Source organism: Dermacentor silvarum, chromosome 5 (assembly GCF_013339745.2).
Source record: "Dermacentor silvarum isolate Dsil-2018 chromosome 5, BIME_Dsil_1.4, whole genome shotgun sequence".
Lineage (NCBI taxonomy): Eukaryota > Metazoa > Arthropoda > Arachnida > Ixodida > Ixodidae > Dermacentor > Dermacentor silvarum.
In genome coordinates, this window is record NC_051158.1 from 37,759,372 (window position 1) to 37,784,099 (window position 24,728).

Sequence of the window (24,728 nt, forward strand, 5' to 3'; positions counted from 1 at the left end):
TCGTTAATTCGGGTTGATGACAACATTCCCCGGTACCTGCCGGGGAATGTTAATTTCTTCGTTAGATTGGGAACTTCGTGAAATCGGGTTTCGTGAGATAAAGATTTTACTGTATATGGTACATGAGAGGCTTTAGACAATAGGCTTGACGAGCCCTACTAAAGCTGACGAGATGCAGACTTTCAGTGTAACCTGCTATCGTGAGTACAAAGAAACAGGCTGATGCCAATGAAAGGATACAACAAATATCCAGAGGTTGCACGCTTAATATTCGCGAAGAAGTATATTTTTTAGGCACTAGTAAATTTTGGCCAAGAGCGTAGAGGACTCCCTCAGCGATACGATATGGTAGTCCAGTTTTGCACCTCGATACAAAGATAACTAAAAAACCACTGTCGAGGATAGCTGGGTTACCTCAGCGGGGCAGCCATCTTTCCTTTCTCTCTCTCTATTAGGCGTCCGAGCTGTTGCATGTTTGATAGATCAGTTTGTTCATCAACGTGCAAGTGTCTTTCGTCCAGAATGCGTTCAAAGCGAAAGTGAATGCAGCAAATCCGAAAGCCGCTTCTGGTGACATCAGTGATGTCGTTTGAACCGACACGTACCGGAAACAGTAAGGCTCGTAGCGACGTCCTCCAACACTACGTTAAACTGGAATTTTGTACTTGCGTTGCACAAATCGCTGCGCCAGAGACAAAGCGTCACTGAGTCTCGTGCAATTTCTTTTCATTGACAACCTCGCAAGAGATCGGAACGCATTTACTCTTCTGAACCGGCGAAGTGCCGGTGCGTCATACATTTTTTCCTATCACATCAACAATTTGCGGCTAACTATTGCAAGACGCATTTATACAAAGAAAAATTGCACGTCTTTTTGGAGACCAATCTATTCAACTGATATGCTTCAATAGATGGAACCAACATATGGAATCAGGTCATGCAATTTCTTCTTTTCGAGGTTCGATTTTGTAATATTGCCTGCTGATTTTTGGGAATGTTTCCAAAGTATTCAAGGACACAAATAGAAAGTCTGCTTCTGGCATGGAAATACGCTTTTTTTTTTCATTTTACCTGTGGCCAAGTTAATTGCTAGTGCATGAATTCAGTGGTTGCCTCTTCATAGCGTTGCTGGTGCTCAGATAGCATAATAGCGCAGTTTTAGTTGGCCCTGAGCTATATCTTGCCCTCGATAGTGCAATATTGCTATGTCATTCAATCAGTCAGTCAGTTAGTTACTCAGTCAACGAAAGTAGTGCACTGAAGACAACTTTTATTCCCAGTCACCGCCGTGATTCGATGTTTCTCGACGCCACCCGTTTTCCACGTGACACTGAAAGCACGGCCCACGTACGAAGACCTTACACGTGGCCAACCTGGTCCCGTGTTGAGCGACAGTGTCGTCTAACGATGGCCCAACGTCGGTCCAACACTGGCCCTGCTTCCTCATCGGCCATGCAGGGTTCGTTTTAATCAAAGGAGGAGTCGTCTTGCGGGATCGGGACGTGCATCCTCTTTTGCAGGCCTTCGTCTAGCGGCCTTAAAATTGCTTCCATTCTAGACTCGTCGTCGCCCTTGTATTTTGCAAGGCACACCTGTAAGAAGAGGTCAAAGGTCAGCTACGCGCGGCTGTTTTTTCTCGCACCGCGTGGCATGACTAGCACGTTTTCATATGCACTTATCTCTTTCATTTACTCTTATCTCTTATCATTTCCGACGGTCGAACGAAACGTCGTCTATATGCTCGCTCGAGCGAGTGCATCGGCAGCGCCCAACGCGGAGGCGCGCTACGCGCGGCGCATTTACTCTACGCCGGCTAAATTTTGACTCTACACAGTCTAGCATCCGGCGCAGTTACGCTACGCCCGCTAAATTTTGACTCTACACAGTCTAGCGTCCAGCGCAGTTAGGCTACGCCGGCTAAATCTTGAGTCTACAGTCTAGCGTCCAGCGGAGTTTCGCTACGCCGGCTAAATTTTGACTCCACACAGTCTAGCGCCCGGCGCAGTCAGCGTGACTGGCAGCGCACTGAACTGAGTCTGCTGAGTTTGCAGCTTCGCGAGATGTAAAAAGTTGTCGCTCGCCGCGCACAAGTGCGCATGCGTTGCGGCAATAGCGGATCACCGCGCTGCTGCGGGCCACGTTCAACGCGGCGAACTATACAGGGGGCAAATTTTAGTTGATCCTGGCGTCGCCGGCGTGACGTATCCGACTTCATCGGCCGCTGCCTGCAGGCACTCTGAAAACGCCGGACTATATCCTCGATTTTAGAGCGCAGTCAGGCGCCCGTGCCTGCGTCGAGCGTCGGCGTTCCCGGTCTAACCGATCGAACGAGCGCAGCGGGGGAGGAAGAAAGCGGTGAGAGCGAAGACAGCGCGAGGAGGAAAAGTGGAGGAGCATATGGCGAAAGCGTGAGAAGAAACGCGCACTGCGGCGACGATGGCTACGAGATGGCGCCAGAGTAGCGCGCGTGGCATAGGGAGCCTACATGCAAGCGCTGTTTTCCCACGCTCTGCTTCTCGCGATCGCCAGATTAGCAAGGCAGTCGCGCCACCCATGGTTCCATTTGCAACATGCCGCACGAGACAGATTGTCCGCGCCAGCCAATATATCGCGAAACGAAAAAACACGTCTGTAGAACCGCGCTGAAATTTCGCATTAGGGAGTGTCGTAATGGTAACCTTGATTTTGCTGCCGATCGGGCCGGTTCACCGCGCGCCTGTTCACCCACAGGACACGCGGTTGGCCTTATCGTGAAGTAGCGAGCACAGCGAGGCGGGCTCGTCGCGGCACCCCACTGCGGCCGCGGTATCTACGTTACGTAGAACATGGCTTTCGAGATTGCGCGTGCTGGCAGCGCATGCAAATCTCGGAGCCATGCATAGCAGACGCAGCTACATGCAACTGTGGTACGTTTGCTATGTGCACGACAGGGCTGAAGCGCGCGTTCACGCTCATGTGCTCCACTGTGGCCGTCCTATGTGGTGCGGACCGGTTTTTTTCTGCACCAGCCTGCATTTTGAAGCTCTATCAATGGCTTACTACGAAGCGATGTTTGCCAGGAGCGGCCAGGAGTGTGCGCATGCTGGCAAGCGTACTTGTGGTCTGACCTCACGTTTCTCGTGGTTAGAGGCTAGTTGAGTGCTAGAAGCTAATAGAAGTTAGCGAGAAGCGATCGCTACTACACTGATAAGCACTGTGGCTAAAGTTTTATTTCTACGTTGGCGGGCGCGGCCGAGCGTGAGCAGACGTCAGTGGACTTTTTTTTTTTTCCCGGAAGTACGTAACTCGTATCAGAATTCCAAACGCAGATTTTCGCTTACTTCAGCCTGTTTGGTAAACTGCGTCAATAAATACACACAGTAACAGAGAGAAGAAGCGTGCTGATCAAAACACGCTTCTTAATTGGTGTCAGCTATCGGTCAATGGATAGCGCTGTTTGGGAGTATGTCCACTGACGTCAAGGGGCAGCCGCGGGCCTCCTCGAAATGGGTGAGGAGAAGGCCTTTATTGAAAAGAGCGTCTGAGAAAAAGGTGACTTTGCGCTCATCCTGTAAGCTCCACGCCACGCATGACTGTAAGATTTGGCTGAGTTGTTCACAGCAGCGTATGCTATCCGCGGCCTGCGTTTTTCACCTAGCCCGGGGGGTGGTTGAGGGCCCCTTTACGATTGGAAGAAGTAAACTTATTCTCATGTATTCCTTCAACACTATGTCAACGCACGCATCACATCAATATAACATTTGCATAAGGGAAGTAGGACGCACCTATACATAACGTAACATAGTATGCACATTAATGACGCATCAAATAGCGTCAACACATTTAGCATCAACACAAGCAGCTACCTCGAAGAAGCTTTGTGTCCACGAATTCCCACAGCCCGTCGGATCCGAATAATTTTTATAGTGAACTTTAGCGCGATATGAGACGCAGTGATCGTATGAAGTTTCGTTCACACCGAGAGTTTTTAGTTCGAGTACTTACCTTGATTTTGTTCGAGAATTTCCCCACCCTCCAGCGTAATATGAGGCTCTGTAAGAGAAAAATTTGAAACGCGATTCAACTTTCAGTTGAAATTGATGAAATACAAACTGGTTTTGGGGAAATTGGGGTATTGAGAATAAGGTGTACGAACGATATGAATCATTCTAAGAGGCCCACAGCGTCTCAAACGACAGCGTCTGCGTCTTTGACCACAGGCGAAGCTTGTCCACAACAGCGTCTCAAATCGCTAGCTGAAGGAAGAAATGCGCGAACGCTTCCCTTACCAATTAGCACCCTGTGGTGGTGGTGCCCACTGGTACCGCTGGTACCGACACCACTGGTACCACGGTACCGCACGGTTGTACTACCCGCGCTCTACCACTCATACTACCGAGAATACCGGTACAACCACGGTGGTACAACCGGTACCGACACGGCGATACCACTGCTACCACCGGTGCCACTTACCACAGGTGCAGCATGGTTGTACCACTGGCAGTAATACCACCCGGAGTACCGGTTCTACCGCTAATACCGATACACCATGGTTGTACCACCGACACCAATGTCCCCCGGAGCACCGGAATCACTGGTACCACCGGTAAACCACCGTTGTGCCACCGGCACCAATACCACCCGCAGTTCCGGTGTCACCTGTACGAGATTTAAGGGATCGGCGCTCAGTTTTAGATTGCATTATATCCGGGATCGGTGGTAAGTGATAGTAACTTGCTAAGAAATACTTCGTATTTAAAAGCAGTGCTTGAACATAAGGATAGCGTGAGCAAGAAATGCTTTCCTTCATGGATTACAGCCAACTCTTTGGGATAAAAGCCTAGTTTTAAGCTGAAGCATTAGCTCAGTACTAACTCCAATGATGACAACCACTTCCGTCACCTCTTCACGATTAGTGTCTCCCGAGACTAGCACCACTTTAGAGATATCCGTCCAAAAAATGCGCTTTAAACAGTACAGGCGCTTTCGTTAGCATTGTCGTCGACTGCTAGAAGTACAGTGTTTACATTTGACTGGAAATTATTAGTTCCTGTCCGATAGTTTTGAGATAGTCGTACATTTACACACGTTTTATATACAGGGTGTTCATTTTCAAGTTTTACGGAATTTTTTAAAATCGCCTGTGGCAGGTAGCATAACCCTTATCGTTGAGCGGGGTTATTCGAAAAGGCGGACATTAGTGGCGCGAGAAATTGAAGCACATATTCAACTAATTAACAAAAACTGACTAATGAATTTCTTAGGTAATTACATTAAGACACTTATTGCAATTTATGAATTGTAGCCGGTGAGTTTGCAAGACGCATCCACTTGAAATGAATTTCCAGGATGACACCAGTTTCTAGATATTATATCCGAAATTGTGGGACGAAATACATGGGCGTTCCAGTTACTTTTGTGCTTCAATGTCTAAGAGAGCATTTTGGTAAAAAAGCAAGTGGAACAACCGTGCATTTTTACGGCGAGTTTGATGGCGCAGATCTCTAAACGGGTGTCATTCTGGAAATTCATCCCAAGTGGATACGGCTGACAAGCTCACCGGCTACAATTCGTAAATTGCAATATGTGGCATCAAGTAATTAACTAATAAGTTAATTAGTGATTTTTTTGTTTCGAGTTCTCGCCCTGCTAATGTGCGCCTCATCAAATAACCCAGCTCAATGATAAGAATTACGCTTCCTGACACAGGTGATTTCTAAAAATTCCATAAAACATAAAAATGAACACCCGATATATATTTACAGCCACTAGTGACGTACCAACTTTATCCGCTTTAGACACCATATTATGCAGATTATGCAGATTACCGAATCTTTGCAAAAAAAGAAAAAATTGATACCTTAATTTTGAAAGCCCCTTCGTAGTAGAATTTTACAGTTCCCTTAATTAAAAAAATTATTCGTACTGGTTAAATTGCTTCATAACGAGATAACTTCTGCGTTTGACACGTATATGGCAATAAGGAGAGCTCGAATCAAAGCTATCTTTTACACATCTTCTTGTCGGTCTGACGAAGACGACACACTGGTTGTGCTCCAATATTCCTCGTAGATGGCTAAATAGACAGCTAAACTGACAACGGCCATCCTAAATCTCGTTTCAATTCTGACGAAGCGGGCAAAAAAGACCGCTTCTCGAAGGCGGCATCGAAATCAAACACGATGCAGGCTTCTTTGCTGTTCAAACAAGATGGCGGCTTGGCAAAAGGCTTGGAAACCCGATGGGTTGGTATAGTGTGTTCGCAGAAAAGCGTTGTCACGTTTTCTTACCCATTTAATGTGAGCAACGTTGTGTTTTTCATAGGTTCACACACGCAAGGCGCCGAAGTACAAGTAAGATATGTGCTTTCCTTAGCTTTTGCTTGACGACGCCAGGTGGCCACATGTCACAGAGTCGTCTTCCAGGACGGTTCCTGGATGTGTTCTATTACTTAGGCTCAAAGCTGTGTTCCTAGTATGTCAACGTAAACAGTCTCCGTGCTGGCCAGAATTATAACACAGTCCACTATTTCAGGTTACGATTGAGTACTATATTATCTACTCTGCAACAGTATTGACAAGCGATATAGTCGGTGAACAAAGGACCGCGCTCGACTATCGTGTTCTTGCGTCCTTACCACATGGTCCCTGAGAGATGTGTCGATGCAGCCAGCTAGAATCTCCACCTGCCAGTGAACAAAAGAAAAACGGAATGGTATACGAGGTCAAAATTGGTCCAAAAATGACCACTAAGCAAGGTGTAGGTTTGATTTAGTTGTGCATAATTAATCTACAGGCGCCAAAACTAGAACTATAACACTAAACCAACATGAAAGCCTGCTCTCCCCCTTCCTCCCAAAAATGAGAAAGTAACGTGAGCATGATACTCATACTTATGTTAAGGTACTCCCAGATTCCAAACCGTCGTGTGTGTTCTTTTTCAAGATGTCTTACCCAACGGACTGAGCACTCAAAACCCAAAGAGGGTGTCATGGATATTTCCTTTGTGGAATTCACTGCTTCGCACACGCTTACCTCCACTGCCAGGGATCTTCTTACACCTCAATAATCCTTTATTTCACAATATGCTTAGGTACAAACGTATGTTACCGAAGTGTATGATAACTTCCCTGGTTGTAGTTCGTAACTATATCAGACAACCAGTTGCTCCAGTGTCAAGTGGAATGCCGGTGCTCCCTTAGTGCAGTGTGAGTTACTGCATGCGTATGCAAGATTAAGGTGCTTAGATAACTTACGAGGTAGCGCCAATATCCCTTTGCCACAACCCTCCTCGTCTAATCCTCCTCCTACAACCAGCACTGCTTGCGCGCCGAAAAGTTTGCACGTCTTTCAACACCACGGGCAGAAACAGATAGTACTAACTTCTAGCGCGTGTCCTACTACATTTGTTATCAAAACTCGGTTTAAACTGCATTCCGTGCATTAAACATTTATTCATGCCGCATGCCGATGTTGACGGAGACCCCACTACGTGGCAAGAAAAAAAAAAAAACTTTGGGGGCGCTAGCAGCCAGTGCGGTCCCGTGGAAATGCCACGTGACCACACTAAGCGAATCATGCGCGGGCGATGGAGGGGAGAGTGCAATTCTGAGAAGGACCTGTGGCTAAATGACAGAATGGCGCTACCTTAACACTTTTTCTAGTGAGCTTATGAATGACGAGCCACAACCGACAACCACCCCGGAGCGAACATCGCGGCTGCTCTCTCTTTCTCTTATCGTACGGGTACGCGCGTAACGCTGAAGTAGAGTTGTATACTTACCGAGCTACTGCCCTCACATATCCTTAAGGTGTGCTTCTCCACAAGCCTGCGCTTGACACAACCCATAATTTGGTCTTGAGTTCCTTGGTCGCTGAACTGCAGTGGTGCAGTAAAGAGAACGGGAATTAGAAGGACGCGCACGCGTATGCTAAGCATCTCGAGGAATACCGACGCACACTTTGGAAATTGTACAAACTGTGTCACTCGCTTCCGGTGTACATAGCAAGCGCGGGATGTTTGAAAAGCGCTGATAACATATGTTAATTTTCTACTCGAGATGGCTAGACATGGCGTTATTGACATCATTGTGACGTAATGACGCAGATTTGTAGCAATAAGAGCACGTATGGTGGCATTGTCCGTAAAAGAAGTAAGCATGAGTGCGGCATGCGTAGCATCAGCAGCGATTGCCGGAACTAAGCGAGTCGGTGCATCATGACGTCATAGTGCGTCCCCAGTTTGTACAGACGTCATCGCGGACGCCAGATTTGGGTACTAGCAGGTCGAGAAGCGGAGTAAGCGTGAAACATGAGAGCATGACAGGCGCGTATCCCGTCGAACGCCAACGCGATAACATTGATAAACCGGTGAACAACAGTCGCCCTCAAAAAGCAATACAGTGTGCGCCTGGTAATACGGTGCACTGACGTCATCGTAGTCGCCATGTTTGGGTCACAGCGTGGTGACAAAATCCTCCGTGACGTCACGTGAAAACTATCTATGTATTCAGGTTGATCGGATGCTTGCCGAAAGCCCTTATTTTTGGTGTTTAGATTGTTTCAGCCTTCATTTCATCTGCCCTCCCACCCCTCCCGCTCCCACAGAAAAAAAAGGACAAGTAACAATATGTTAGCACCCATTTATTATTGTTCTAACGATGTATTGACTGAACGCAATGTTCGTTTCCGTGTAAATGTCAAGGAGAAAACGAGCTCTTGATTTTATTGTCTGAGTGTAAGCCTTGCACAGCGCAAAAGGCAGAGTGGCTGCGCAGTCCTGCGGCTGAGCGCGAGGTCGCGAGTTCGATCCCCTCGGTCATGGCGACAGATTACAGCAGAATGCAAAACTTTCACTTGCACAGTTTAGCGTGCACGCTAAAGGTCAGTCACGCTGATTCTTTCTTTTTTTTTTAACGTGCTGTGGCCGCATTTGTTCGAGCACTCCACTAAAATTAAGGCTGCTGGATGCAGTTAATTTTATAGTATTACTACGTTGTGACTGACTGAATAAACTTTATTAAAACCAGCAAGATGTGGTGGCTGGGCCTAGGCCTCCCACGTGGGGACGTCCAGGTGTTGCCTCTTCGCCGCCTCGCAGGCTTGCTGGGTCGCCCAGAGTTGGTCGTCGAGGTTGGAGCTACGCAGGGCAGCGTGCCATCTCGACGAGAGGGTCGTGGGATTAGTGTCGGGGTATTGTTGTGTACAGTCCCAAAGCATGTGTGTAAGTGTGGCTGGCTGTGTCTTGCAGATATGGCACGTGGTATTGGGGTAAATGTCTGGGTAAATCTTGTTGTAAAGGTGTAACGAGGGGTAAGTGTTGGTTTGTAGCAGGCGGAAAGTTGTAGCCTGCGCTCGGGATAGCTTGCTGTGCGGGCCGGGGAAAGTCCTACGCTCTAAGTAGAAGGATTTCACTACATCATTGTAGCGTGTCAGGCGATCCCTACCGGTGGGGGCAGCCTCCCCGTCTCCCGCGCTGTTAACGAGCCCTCGCGCTAGGGTAACCTCGTTGAGGTTGGGGAGGTGCGGGTGGACGGTGCCTACATGAGCTGGGAACCAGACGAGTGTAACCTGATGGTAGGTTGAGCGGGGTGCTTGTTGCAAGATGCACAAGGCTTGGTGGGAGATACGGCCGTTGATGTAGTTGATAACGGCGGAGCGGGAATCGGAGACGATGGTATGGCATGTTGGGTCTAGTGTGGCTAGCGCGATGGCCACTTCTTCAGCTTCCTCAGTGTGTAGGGGCTGATAGCATGGTGGAGAGAGTTGTGGGTCAAAATATTTTCGTCGATGGAACGGAACAGATTAAATTTGCCAGGTAAATAGTTTGTTGCTATTCTTTCCTTGAAAGTTTTTTTTTTATGGCACGCTAGTGCAATCAGGTGGCAGGAAAAGGCGCACATCCCCACCATTTGGAGGCCTTCGATAATGGCCGCTTTGTTGCTTAGCCTGCAGACTTTCGAAATATTCCTGCGTAAACGGTGCCTCTTATTCAATATACATCCACTTTTTCTCCATTAAACCCCAAACTATAATCGGTAAAACTATTTTTTACAAGCTTGCTATAGGTACATACTTCAACCTCGAGGACACCTTTTCCTTCAACATTATGGGGATGTACTCATCCCTAAGTCCTTTTTAACGCACCGGGAGTCTGAACATAAGACTTTCAGACACCTTATCGATACGTTAAGCTATCACTATTTCATAGACGCCTGGCCTGTGCGCTGGCAGACGCGAGCCTAGAGCACACTCACTCGCACCCTGGTCGTTCAAGAACGATACAGTTCTGTCATCTTTACAACTGTGCTACGCGGGCGATCTTGTTTTCAGCATTCTCCCCTACACTTTCTTATAAGGGAAGAACGTTCACACATTTGTTTACTTATCCTAACAAGAAACCCAAATAGAGTTAATTGCTTTTCATTATTAACTTGTGCACGTAATCTCAGACACACTCACTCACATGCGCGCGCACACACACAGTAACATTCTTTGCAATCTCAAACGCGCTTGTAATTCTTATGGTTAAACCTCTTATTAAAGAGAAAGATTGAGTCGCGGATGCAGACAAATTAGCTTTCTTCTTCTTGGCGACTTTTCTTGGGGGGAGGGGGGGCCTGGGGGGCAAGTATCTATGGATTTCTATGGATTTCTTATCTATGGCGTATTTGTGGATTTCTCGAAAGCTTTTGACAGGGTCACTCACGAAAAGTTAATTTATAAGTTAGACACTATACTTCATAACAAACAATTAGTAAAGTGGATTTCAGCGTACCTTTTAAACAGAGAACAATTCGTTGTTTTTAACAATCATTGTTCTGACAAGCTTAAAGTTCGCTCTGGTGTCCCTCAGGGCTCTGTTCTTGGGCCTCTATTGTTCTTAATATATATTAATGATATTGTGTCTAACATTCCTGTAAAAATTAGGCTTTACGCCGATGATTGTGTCATTTATACAAAAGTGAGAAGTGTCTCAGATCAAGCACTACTGAATAGCGCATTGCAAAAAGTTTCTGCATGGTGTGAATCATGGCAAATGTCCATTAATTTTGAAAAAACTGTATTGATGAGGATTACTCACAAAAAGAATGCCTTACCGCTTGATTACAGAATTAATAATGTGACACTCGCAGAAGTAACAGAATATAAATATCTAGGGCTCTGGGTCACTAACAATCTCAGCTGGAACAAACACATTGATTTTATTACGTGTAACGCTTTCCGTAAATTGTTTTTCTTAAGACGGGCGTTGCTCTTATCTACTCCATCTGTCCGCCTCCTTGCTTATAAATGTATTGTTTTGCCTACCTTAGATTATGCTGCTGTCATTTGGGACCCATTCACTAAGACTAACATAAACAAAGTAGAGAAGGTTCAAAAGAGGGCTGCTCGATACATATATAATAATTACCGACGTACATCGGTAACACATCTCTTAATCAAAGCTGGTCTGCCGACAATAAATGAGCGAAATCGTTCTGCAAGACTTAAATTTATGTACCAAATAATTAAAGGACATTACAGAACTGAACTCACCCATTTAATTCATCATTCGTCTGGGTATGCGACCCGACAACGACATCAGCTATCTTTAACTCCTTTTCGCACCCGTAATAACTGTTTTAAATACTCATTTCTTCCACGAACGATTACCGATTGGAATAACCTCACTAACAATGAAGTGTTGCAACCTTCACTGACGTTATTCGCAGAACATATTACTTAGTGTGTGTTACTGCATTTCATCACTTTACTGCGCTATTGTGTATTTTATTTTTACTGTTTGATATCTTGTTCAAATGTTGTATTCCTGATGCTGGCTGCAGAGCTTCAACCTGCTCCCTTGTTACTTTTGTTTGCATTTTGCCGGTTTTTGTGAAACTGCTTAATTCTTCTTTCCCACCCTGCTATAATCCCGATACCGGGATTGCAGTATCAATAAATAAATAAATAAATAAAATAAAATAAATCCATGATGACAGCTGCGACAGACAATGCGGGAACTGTGTGATTTAAACTTTCATAGTTATCACTGAGAAACTTTCGTTGAAGTTATTCTGCCTGGTCAGAATTAAAACAGTGTTAAACTGTGGCTTCTTCTATTGCAGAAGTAATTTGGGTTCGACGTACTGTAAAACATGTTTTTTTCTTCGTTTTTTGAAGCTTTAATGGTAAGGGCATTAAAATTAAAATTAAATTCTACTGTTTAACGAGCCAATATTGTCATCTAATTGTGAGGCACTCCGGAATGCAGGACTATGAATTATTTTCACCACCTAGAGTTGCTTAACGTGCGCCCGTCGAAGTACGGCCGCCGCTGCCGAGGATGAACCCCCGACCTCAAGCTCACTGACGCAACGGCATAGCCATTGGGATACCAATGCAGGTGGGTAAGTCTGTCACACATACACATAAACACACATATATATCCACAGAAACACATACACAAACACACACATGCACATGCAAACACACACGCATACATACATACGTGTACACACACACTTCGTACCGACAGGAAAAAAAACTGACTATATATTTCACAGAATCTGGAGAAAGGCCACTTGTATTACCATACCTTGTTCTTGAAATACCGCGCTTCAAACCCTTCCATTCCAACGACGCATGTGTTTAGGCGTTTAACAACTGCAAGAAAAAGAACATTGCTTGTCACGAAGCTCAAGAGAATATTCAAAATTTCCAACGCAAATTCAATCATTACTTGGGCTTCAAAAGGAAGCACCAAATTTCAGTGTTTGATCGGCAACGTTTGTAGCCGAAAGTGTTCGAGGTTACTACAAATATTGCCAGCCAAGAAAGAACCCATGTAGTCAACTCCAAGAGAACATGGTATGCCTTAAATGACGTCGACGCGAGAATTTCATGACGATCTTACCGTGCGATAAAATTGTGCTTTGGTGTGACGTTTCTTAATCCAATTTTGATGGCAAGATAGCTTTACCGCGTTCGTGACTTTCTTTGCACTTTACTGTGAACTTAACTATTTTACCGTGAGTAGGGACCATACAGTGTATACTGATGCTTGTCAAACGTGATACACTAACTCTGCGATGATATGAATGAATTTGTAACTAAATGTGCAGTTCTTAGTACGCAGTTTCGTTCACTCTGATGGTGAATGGTTTATAGTATTTCTATTTTTATATTAATAGTGTTCGCTTGGTTTGTGCTTTTGACTTTTTTTACAAGCGATTTTGGGATAGCGGACTCTGCAGTAGGCCATATTTCCCAAATGGTCGCTGTTAATAAACGACAAAACAAAGCCAAGCTCGGTAAACCCTAACAGTTCGAATCTGACAACCGTGGGCTCACCGTGTACTACTCTAACCTTTAGTTTAACACTACACTTGTTAACCTAAACGTGACTTCCGGAGTACGGTTTACCACTACATTGCTATAATGCTAATCCCATTACCTTTGATAGTCATCGTGACATGAGCACTTCCGTATTTTTTTATATTGCAAAACGCCCTCTCTTACTTTGAAACGAGGCTCAGTAAGGAGTGGAATGAAGTGGTAGACAAAGACATAAAAAATGGAGTAAAGTGGAAGACGAGCAATCAATAACGGAGTAAAGTGGGATACAGAGACATCAACAACGGAGTAAAGTGGGAGATAAGGACATCAAGAACGGAGTACAGTGGGAGACAAAGACAAATAACGGAGTAAAGTGGGAGCCAATTAAGTACCTCAAAAATGGAGAAAAGTGTAAGACATGAACTTGCTCTTGCAAAAAGAGTCGCTGGCACACAGTAGAGTGCATAGCGAGGATCAGAACTGAAGATCTCTCCTAGGTTTAAATTTATTGTTGTATTGTCAATCACTTGTTAACTTGTGTATCAAGATATGTTGGTAATTTCTGACGAATCCTTTCTGCCCATTCATGTAAACAGAGCCCGAAGTGTAGTTAAGTATAGTATTACCATTGTAGTACTTCCTTTTTGTTTAGCATTCGGCATGCTCGGTATGTGGAAACGGCTCTTTTGCAGCATATTTATTTAAACCTTCATCAAAAGCATGCGGCCCTGGGGTCCTGCGAAAAAAAAAAAAAAGCTGAATTATCTCAATGCCATGGCACGTAACCTGAAACTTAAATCTGCCGTTCAGACTTGGCATTGAGAACATCGCAAGGCATCCGTCAGTTCGAGGTTGTCAACTTGATTCCTTCGGCATTTCCGTAGAACCCCTGGTTCGCATACTTCTGACGACGAGTGTTCGTCGAGCCTTCTTCATTCTTTGAATCAGTCGAAGAGTCAGTTGTATACCCGCCAGATATGGCCTCCAAATAAGACGCGCAGTATTGTGAATAAATGTATTTTCCTTGATATCTTCCTTGCTGTGTTACATGTGTATATACGTACGCTTGTCGCAGATGTCACGATTTCCGAAATGTCTTCTCAGGATGTCCAGCAGGGATGCTTGCGCATGCAGCACGAAGCAGGCTAGTAAGAGGGCCCCGAGATTCAGTCGGCATTCCATGTCTGCAAAAGATGACGGTATGGCGCTGCTCATTCATTTTACCCTCAGAAGCATGAAAGAGGTGAAGGGGTTCGTTAATACAAAATACAATTCTGTTAAAGATAAGTGCACATCAATGGCAAATATTCATGAGCTGTATATAAAAATCGCAAGCGTGCAGTGAATACGGCTAACTCAAAACTGAAACAAGAAAACCATGGCAGATGTGTGGAAAGATTTGCTAAACCTACTATTAGGTGCTTTACGCATTAGACTGGCGTCAGTAAGGACAACTGTTTTATCTGGCAGGTAATTCCAGCCTCGTCAAGTTTGCGGGAAATATGAATGGCTACATGTAATAGTGTTGGGAAATAGAGTGCCGACCTCGAGACGATGGTCAGCTTGTGATGAAAAACGCAAGGTGCCGTTGCGATCCAGCGCGAACTTAACATGCGATTATCTAAACAGATTTTCTGGAACAGACATAAACGGGGTGATTTTTTACAGTTGGTGAGAAGAGGAATGTCTGAGGTGGATTTCATTTCCGCTTAGAGTATGGTGATAATTGTTAGTGATAGACGCTTTGTTAATTATGAGCATCAGTTCTCGTTACTTAATTTGTAACAGTAAGCCTCTCTGGTTTCAGTTTATTTGACGCATAACAAACGTGTTTTTTCTGCAACTGAGTAAGCCAGAAATAAAAAAAATGAAAATATTCCAAGTGTAGTTTTTCGTATCCTATCGAAATGTTTCATCACGAACTTTGCATATATTGCTACTACATTATTAGGCCAATTACCGACGCCTCAAATTTCTAACTTCGCATTCTTATGTGTGTGCGAATAGCGGTGACAAATTTATTTGTACGCTGTTTTCGTGCCCCCGAATGGATGTGTCCAGTCATGGATGGTAGTCGTTAGAGGCGTGCGACAGCGGCCTATAGTCGCCGTGTGCTGCAACGTGTAAAAATTTATGTAATTTGTAGGAAAGCCAGTGGCTTGTGGCACGCGAATGTTTATTTAGGGCCCATGTTTTTAAAAATAAATATCGCGGAAAATTGGTGTTTCTAAGGAGAAGTACGAAATTTACAAATCCGTTACCGTTCAACAAAGTCGCTTGTCAACTTTCTGAAAACTGCATATGTTGGAGTATCTCAGGCAGACAAATGTGATATGTTAAATAACAGCACATTACGAGGGTATCAAAAAAGTTTTACTAAATATTTAGCAATATATTTCAGAAAAAAATGTATAATTAATGAATTTTGCCGTTTTTTTATGATGTCTGAATAGGTGCAGTTTATCAATTCGAGCATGGCTATTTATGGCTTGGTAATAGAGTTGTAATCTCGAGGCTTCATTCTTCTTTTTAATTTGGCAAGTTTTGACTTTTGTGAACGGTAAAAAAATTGATGGTCTATATAAAATTTTGGTTATTACGGTCAGCACATCTCAGCGTTTATTTTTTCTTTCCAAATGTCACAAACCTCATCGCATTCAGCGTAATGGATGCCAAGCGAAACGATTTTTCGATTCCCATGTAATCACACCGGAGCTCACAAGGAGGCCCAAGTAACTGTGAGGTACTAAACCATGAACATGTCGATGATGCTGCTCGATCGGCTCATGAAGAGGGCGTGCATTAGCCGATTCCGCTATCAAGTAGAGATGCTGTAGAGAAACTTCGAGTGCGTGCGAACGATGCCACTCGATACTTATGGAACACACCAAGTTTTCAGCAGACGCGTCTGCACCGACTGGACCACTGCCTTCGACTTCGTCCTCCATCTGGACTGTCCCGACCCGCACTTCCCCGACTGTGCATGGCTTTCCGTCACTTTTACAAAAATCCTTTGCTTTCCGCGTCGGAGGGAAAAATAGGGCTGGATAAAAACAGGAAGCTGGGCGTATTGGTAGGTTAACACCTTGAAGGCGAAAGAGTGCAAAACGAACAAAGATTATGACATCACGAGCGCTGGCTCGCAACTAAGTATTTTTTTGCATTGACAAAGGAAGGAAGGAAGCAAGAGAAAGGCAGAAGGCAGGGAGGTTAACCAGGATAACGTCCGGTTGGCTACCCTACACCGGGGGAATGGGAAGAGGGAACACAAAGATGACAGGGAGAGAGAGGAGGGAAGGAAAGAAGAGAAATGAGCGGTTAGTTCGCCGACGCGTGTGTTAGTGCACTAATAGTCACAGACGTTGACACTGTTATCAGTGGTGTTATCACGGGCGTCTAAACGCGAGCCCAGCTCTAGTTTACAGAGGGGAAGGTAGACGGGTTCGACGGGTGAGACCGCGAGGTGACGTCAGCACTGACAAGAATACACACAAACAAAGGGGGGAACGCGGTCCATGCCACATATGCAGGGCGCATCAGAAAATTATGCCACTTTTGTATTTTGTATCTTCGTAATGCAGGGTGATAGGAGTCTGACACACACACGAGGCAGAATCCACCCTTCTCTCTCCCCCATGTGGATGTGCGAGGGTCCCGATGCAATGCGTGAAGCTTCGTTATTGCACCCGATATCTTTATTATAATTTCACAATCTCTGAGAGGAACAGATCCTGTGTGCAAAAAATCTTAACTATGCTCACTAGAAAAAAAAAAGAACTAACGGAATATATGCCATTACGTAAGACTTCCCACGAATATTGTAGGATTGGGACTACTGACGACAGTCTTGAAACTCCGAATCAACGTTATAAATACTATGTATTTATAACTGCTGGCTTCCAACCGCATTCACAAGATGTCTTCACAAGATTCACAAAAACAAAAATGAATAAGTATAAAAGGCACAATTTTATTTAACAGGCCTTCTGATAACAAACGTTCGCCACCCATTGGAGTTCGCCATTACGGTAGCACATGATAGGTATCAATATTTCACTGGTTTGCTTATAATCCAGCTAGAGGCATCATGTGCACTGTGAAACTTTTGCCTGCGCATTCAGTCTTCATGCATCCAGCAGCAGCCTAAAAAAATTTTAGCTGTGCCTTCGAATTTCTCGAAAAAGATCTCTTCTCTTGTTTTCTATGGCAATTTTATGGAGATCTAACATGTATTTATAGTAGCGCCGCTTGCGTCCACATTGAAACTGGCGAATGCATATTTTATTATCTCCACGCGGACACTAGTCCTGACTGATCCAGTATGCCATCCTGTGGCGTCTGTAGTATATCGCTGGCATCACCTCATCCGGACCGCGTGCACCTCACACCCTACCCGTACCCTGTACCCGGGCCAACCTGGACCACGACGCGTACTGGCAACGGGAATCGAACCCGTCTGCCTTCCCCTCTGTAGACTAGAGCTGGGCTCGTTTACACACCCGCGCTCGATTGGAAACTCGTCTACAGCAGTGGTGATTTAGGTGACGTTACATCACAATTTGTGCTTTCGTGATCACGTGTCTACATCGTCCCGTTGTGGCAAGTGATAGAGAGATGGGGGATAAAACAAAACAAATGATTGGAGTTTAAGGAGAAGCATTGATTCGGCGCCAACCCTATTTTCCCAATTTAAGTACACTCGAAATGCTGAAATACTCTCTTTAGTTAACCGCCGACTGGATCGGAATAAAGCGTGATCCACTTAAGAGAGAGAGCTGAATTCTACACGATTGGAAGCAGCAAAAGTTTCTTTTAGGGTGTTATTTTTTTTGCAATTGTTTCCGAGAACTGGTAAGTCACAAAACAAAATAACGTTTACTTTCCCAGCTCGATCTGTACCAAAAGCAATAATCACGGTTTTGCAAATCGTATTTGTTAGAGCATCTAACGTAGAAAAATGCGACATATGCGCCTTCCGGCGGTCTGCTGCTTGCATTCTTCAGAACGAGGTCGCGTAGGGCTAATAGATTTGCGTCTGGGAGCTAATCAACAAAGCCTTCGAGTTTAGTTAATTCGTTTCAAATTCGTTATTCTAGTTTCTTTTTTCGAATATTCTCACGCGCCTAATGGCATCGTATATATAGTTCCATAAAATTCCCCAGATGCACCAATGCAAGCCGTGCAGGAGCAGCGAGAATATAGGTGCATATTCCTTTTCAAAGTTAGCTTCAAACGCTGCTACGGGGTTCAAAACAAAAAATGTGGTTGATCCCTCTTATATAGGAATCGGTATAGAACACGAAAGTGAAACGTGTCTTCACAGAAGTAGTGTAATGTTTATTGCACATTGATATATAATGTCTATTGGTGTTTTGTGGCTAAAGCGCCCTTAGGCGTTGATGCACCCACGCTGACGCCTGGTGGCACGTCTCCTCCATCACGACTACCAACGTCGATGACCATGAGCAACCGTCGTGCATATGGAAGCTGCACTACGCTGCACACGCTAGCACAACGCGAAAGACGAAGCACGTAACTGACACACCAATACAACGCGCAAGACAAAGCACGTAACTGAATCGTCACCGAGTCAAATCAGCGCGTACAGCGCGTCGTAATTGCAGCCTCCGCGATCAACTTCAGAAACATTTTCAGAGCTAATTGCGGAGGCCACGCTCCGCTGTGCTGAGTACGGTGAACGCCACCTGGCGTTGGTAGTGCTTCTTGATGCCAGCGTCCCTTCGAATGCTGGCATCGAGGCGTCGTAGTGCTGAGACCACCGAAGCGTTCACTGTCGGTGCGCGTTAGTGTCATAATGCAGTACTTCTCTTTTCTGCTCGTAGGCGGCGGCACCGCCCGAGCAAGAGCGCGGGTACATGGAGGAGTGTTAGATATATAAGGCGCGTCTGTGTAGCTCTCTGCAAATGCGTTTGTGGCGCAATGGGTTAAACGCTCGGCGATCTATCGTCGCGGACCGAGAGGTCGTGGGTTCGATTTCCAGATTTTGCATGTTTGTGGAACTTTTTCTTCTGGTTTCTTTCTTTGTATTATGTTCGTGTACATTGTAAGCTGACGTATTTCCGTGACGGAAATACGTCAGTGAAGTCTTGGTGGACCCCGGCATAAAACACTTTCGTGTTAAAAAGGTTGGGAAAGAAACTGCGGGAACCTTACATTCCACGATACCTAGAAACACGAAATGACAGCGCTTCTTTTCTTTTCAGTCTCTTCATTCAGAGCCAGTCGATGCCGACAACCAAGGCGTGAACATAAACCTGACAGATGCTGTTCGAGTCGGCTTGTCGGTCAGGAATATGCCAGTCGAATGCAAACGCTAGCTGTTCGGGCTGAGCGAGCGTGGATTCTAGCTGAGTCAACACGACTACATAGGCTAGGCTGGCCCAGCCCGTCACCGTTCGCTGACCCAGCCCGACCCGTTTGCAGCGTGGATGCAAACGCGGGCGCGTCGGACCCGCCAGCACTGAGACTTGCGTGGGGCCACTGTGACGTCGTGGTTTATGCACCAGGAATAGTATCATCATCATCAGCCTATATTAATGTCAACTACAGAACTAAGGCCTCTCTCTGTGATCTCGAATTACCCCTGCCTTGCGCTAGCTGATTCCAACTTGCTAACTTCATTAGCCCACCTAGTTTTCCGCCGTCCTCGATGGCGCTTCCCTTCTTTTGGCGCCCATTCTGTCGCTCTAATGATCCAACGCTTATCTACCCTGCGCATTACATGGCCGGCCCAGCTCCACTTTTTTCTCTCAATGTCAACTAGAATATCAGTTATCCTCGTTTGCTGTCTGATCCACACCGCTCTCTTCCTGTCTCTTAACGTTAGGCCTAACATTTTTCGTTCCATTGCTCTTTGTGCGGTCCTTAACTTGTTCTCGAGCTTCTTTGTTAACCTCCAAGTTTCTGCCCCATATGTTGGCGCCGGGAGAAAAGTATAAGGACCGGGGAATAATAGCACCGGCGAATAGTATCAGGACAAGACAAAGACAAGGCATGCTGTGCGGTGAAACCTCATAACAGCGATAAGACGCATGAACTGGAGCTGTTGCATACGGCAACGCCAACCGAAAGCCCCGCTCGAACGCGTTGATGTCTCGGCTCGACGCTGTGTGTTCGTCAGAAGCTCGTCAGAAGTGAGGTTGTGTAAACGCGGTCACGTCGGGCTCGGTCAGCCCGATTTCTGACTCGACCCACTCGCGCCGGTTTCATGTAAACGTAGCCAACGACAGCGCGTGACGTCAGCCTACTAATTCGTTAAAACCAACCCTCCGTGGATGACGAGGCCGCTTTTGATGAATATAATCCCACCTACTAAAACGTTGGCGAGGCTTTCTGAGGCACTATATTCCTGTTTATGCAACTTCTATCCAATAGTGTGCGACCCAATCTGACGGACCTCTTTTTGACTTTGGATTCCTGTGGAAGGGATTGGAGCAGCTATAGTTGTATGAGAACCGTGATGCATATTTATTAGCCCTTAGTTCAATCGAGTCGTGGTTTTAAATATACTCTCTGGACGAAATGCCGTGCTTTTTTGCACGGGTTGCCTTCAGACAAGCTAAGTCGCCTGTTCGAACTTGTTTCCAGGCCGATGCTCCACTTTTGTGCCTGGATTAGTCTCAGCTCTGTCTAAGGCACCGGAAACGAAAGTAAGCTTACACATTAATCCGCGCACTTTTTTTAAGAACCAGTATGAGCAAAGATTTTCAAATTATTTGTTTTGCGGCAACTGGCAGTCTGGCCCATGTTTTAAAGTCCCAAAAAGGAAGGAAGGAAGGTCCCGAAAAGCAAAAAGCGAACGCTGACTAAATGGACCACAGGAAAGTGGTACAAAAGCAACTGCGTTATTTCGTCTTTGTTTTTTGTGCGGTCATGTATCTCTCCCTATCGGAAAATCCTACATGCCCTGTTCGATGACCCTGTTTTGTTCCTATATAATTTATGAGTACGAGCAAACAGTAATTACGGAACAGGGCGCATACGATAAACACAGCTACGGCTCTGTTTCTTCGAGGGGAATTTTCCTCAACAAACTTGCTTTTAACTTCGCACTTTTCTACCGAACTAACTTGTACGTGTCACATACGTGCAGACACTCATACTGAGGAACATGCGAAGGTGGCTTACTTGAGTACGTTGCGATACGCAGCTCGACTTGAAGCGAGTGCTCTGCCTGCAAGAGAGCAAGCAGGGGCAGGACGGCCCGTTCCAAATGGAAACTGTGGCTATATGCCCTTGCGGTTTTGCTTACCGCTCACCGATGAATGAAATACGCGCGCAGCTGCAACGTAACGAACGCATTTACGAGCCTCGCATTGACTTCAAAATGCCGGTCATTCGCGCGTACTGGCTATGACAGACTGCGACGGGCTTAAATAAGATGTTTGCACCCCTTCTGTTGAGCATTTCTTTCGGGTGTGGGGGTGGCTTAGTGCAGCCTACATCACCGCGAGAAAAAGTTGTTGCCACACTTTAGAAGATAAAAAAAGAAAGAAATGTGCTGCGACTTTCACTTCATTTGCTGGATATTTCGCTGAAGGCGCGCCCTAAAGCCGTGTACTATTTATTTGCTGGTCCTGGGACTTAATTCACAACGCTATTCGTCCGTAAGCGCGCTTTCTCATTGGCCGGCCTCTTTTGCCAATATTATCTCGGGAATCAAGGTTGTCTGCAATTTTCTTTTACGGCCAAACCTAGCGTAAGGAGATTTTGTGATAAACGAACAACCTTCTGCCTGCTTTGAGAACTCAGGCGTTGAACTGACTGCGAAATTCTATGCGTGCCTTGGTTCTCAGGTAACAATATGAAAGGCATTCTGCAAAACAAAGTGTGCGTGTGCGTGTGTGTGTGTGTGTGTGTGTGTGTGTGTGTGTGTGTGTGTGTGTGTGTGTGTGTGTGTGTTGTGTGTGTGTGTGTGTGTTTGTGTGTGTGTTGTGTGTGTTTTGTGTTGTGTGTGTTTGTGGCTTTCAAGATGACACACCTCCGGAGCTCTACATTGTGGGATTCGATGGTTATATATTTGTATGGTAATTTTCCCCGTCCCATTGCCATATTCCCTCTTGCGATAATTCGTTGCTATGGGTAAAGCGTAATGTTTATTAATGTATTAAAGACCTACTTCGCACAATCCATCTTCTCTGGTCATCGGCCATCCTTTATGTAGACTATCTGCGAGGAGTCTTAGATCGTGTTTATGAGACCATGATAACCAGTCCACAATGCTTACGCACTACACGTTAATCTATGGACAAATACATTCCTCTCTTTTGAAGGCGTTAAGGAATTTCCTTCGCAAATGCCTTGTGTCACGCGGCGACTTGAAATGGCGTTTAGCTAAACTGCGCTCGTTTGACGAAGGGCAGGCCGCGCGCTTTGAGGAAATCGACTTGTTCGACGATGCCGTTCATTTCAGTCAATCCGTTTCAGGTTTCCCCTTCACAATTTTCATCGGAGACATGACAGATTAGCTCCACGTATATTTCGAAGCTCAATTTCTGTGCGAGGCATTCTTGCGTGAGCAAGAGTAATTTTTTTTCCTAAGCACGAAATAAACGAAAAAGGGAGAAGCGTTACGATGGATCAGACAGCTGTGCTGGGGCGCGCTTTGGTGATTTGTGTGCGTGTGCGTCTAGGCAGTGATGCCTCACAACGCATTCGCTTTTCCCGGCCATGGACTCAAGCGCAACATCTGCTAACAAATGTAAAGCCGTAACGAGCTATATAACTATGGCACTTCACGCGGTCAGCCTCGTCTCGAATTTCGAGAAAAAGAAACTGAGAGCGAATACGATATACGATACGAATATTTAAGAATGGGACAAAAGAAATTGTGCAGATCCGATGCGCACGTTGGAATCTACGTGCAGTGAAACTTTCGGGAAGCGGGTAATTAACTGTTACGAAACTATTCGCACTATGCACCGCGTTTGGAAGCGTAGCGACTACGGCCAGCAAGACTCGGAGGCCCCCACCATGCAGTGCACGCGACTCAAGAGACCGCTACACTTGGCTTTTTTTAGACATTACCTAAGCGCATGACAACGTAAACGGCGACATATTGTGTTGTGCGATATTCTGGAAGTAGAAGGCGTAGGCAACGACTGTGTGCAGCTTTTGGGGGATATTTACCTAGAAAATAGCGTTTGCATTGTATGGGAAGGAATGAGGAGCAAGCTGAAAGTTGATTTATCCAAAGGACTAAGGGCGCCCTTTATCCCCGCTGATGTTTATGATGTACGTGATAAGGATGAGAAGGGCGTTAGAAGGAATCAACATGGGGTTTAATCTCTCATACAAACAACCACGTGGGTACGGTAATAGAGCAGCAGCTGACAAGTTATGCTGCGCTTGGCAACAAGCAAAGTGATATCCAACGTCTGGCTTATATCTGTGGACAGGAAGACGAGAATTTAGGGTTGAAAATTAGCTCTAAAAATCCGGTCTTATGGTGTTCAATGATAACAGATAAAATAGACAGTGGGAAAACAAGACCAGGAAGTGCCTCGGGTAAGAGAATCCAAATACCTTGGTGTATGGATAAACGCTCAATGGATATACGGAAACACACGAAAAAAACAATAATAGCAAAGGGGAAGGGCGATGCGCCCACAATGAAACACAGAGCGCTATGGCGATACAACAGATAGGAGGTGCTCCAGGGTATGTGGAAAGGTTTAATGGTTCGAGGACTTACATTTAGAAATGCGGTTGTTTGCTTAAAGTCAGAGATAGAATCATGAATCGCCGACAACAAAAAATGTCACAGTTTCGCCCTAAGGGCGAAGCAATGAATGCGATAGCAACACAGCAATGTCATACGAAGTAAGGTGAGCGGCTTTGGTAGCAATATGAATTGTAGTAAACATGAGCTGATTAAGTAAGCAGGTGTGCTGCGGCGTAAGTAGACCGACATGAAGAGAGACTCGATGACCACGAGAAGGCGCGTGTGAAACGGTGGTGTTGATGAGAAGCGCTTCCCGTGGGCAGCGCGTGCGAAGGGACACACCTGTAGCGCTGCACTGCCGATCCGGGCAGCATTTCATGTGTAGCGTGCGTTGGAAAATATGGCCCGACTATTACTAACTGAATGAACAAGCGTGGTGTGAGCGCGCACAAACAAACACGAATAGATCACACTGAATGACCGCAGACAACGACCGTCAAAACTCTGGCAGCAAGCGGATACGCCGCAGCGGCGAAGGTACGTGCGGTCTGTCGCTTCAGCGGAAACTGAGCGGCGAATGCACGGCGCATAAAGGTCAGAGCCGTGTGGAGATAAGAGACGGTGCGAGCGAGTGACGAGCGCGGTTGTTGGCAGAGTAGAAGTGCGCCCCCCCCCCCCCCTCCCGCTCCCTCCGGCGCTGGCTTCCCGCTTCCTTGCTTGCGCGTGGGAGATTGAGTGCGTTCGCT

General features: G+C 45.7%; 1 protein-coding gene across 1 annotated transcript; it reads right to left on the reverse strand.

The window, feature by feature from the left end:
• Nucleotides 1-1,263: 1,263 nt before the first annotated feature.
• Nucleotides 1,264-21,546, reverse strand: LOC119453286 (uncharacterized). Its single transcript, XM_049667713.1, has 7 exons — nt 21,447-21,546; nt 14,363-14,482; nt 12,559-12,626; nt 7,762-7,857; nt 6,617-6,664; nt 3,985-4,032; nt 1,264-1,592 (listed from the first exon to the last, which is right to left on the reverse strand). The coding sequence occupies exons 2-7, from the start codon at nt 14,478-14,480 to the stop codon at nt 1,467-1,469; spliced, it is 504 nt and encodes a 167-aa protein (XP_049523670.1). The 5' UTR covers nt 14,481-14,482; nt 21,447-21,546; the 3' UTR covers nt 1,264-1,466.
• Between the last annotated feature and the right edge of the window lie 3,182 nt (nt 21,547-24,728).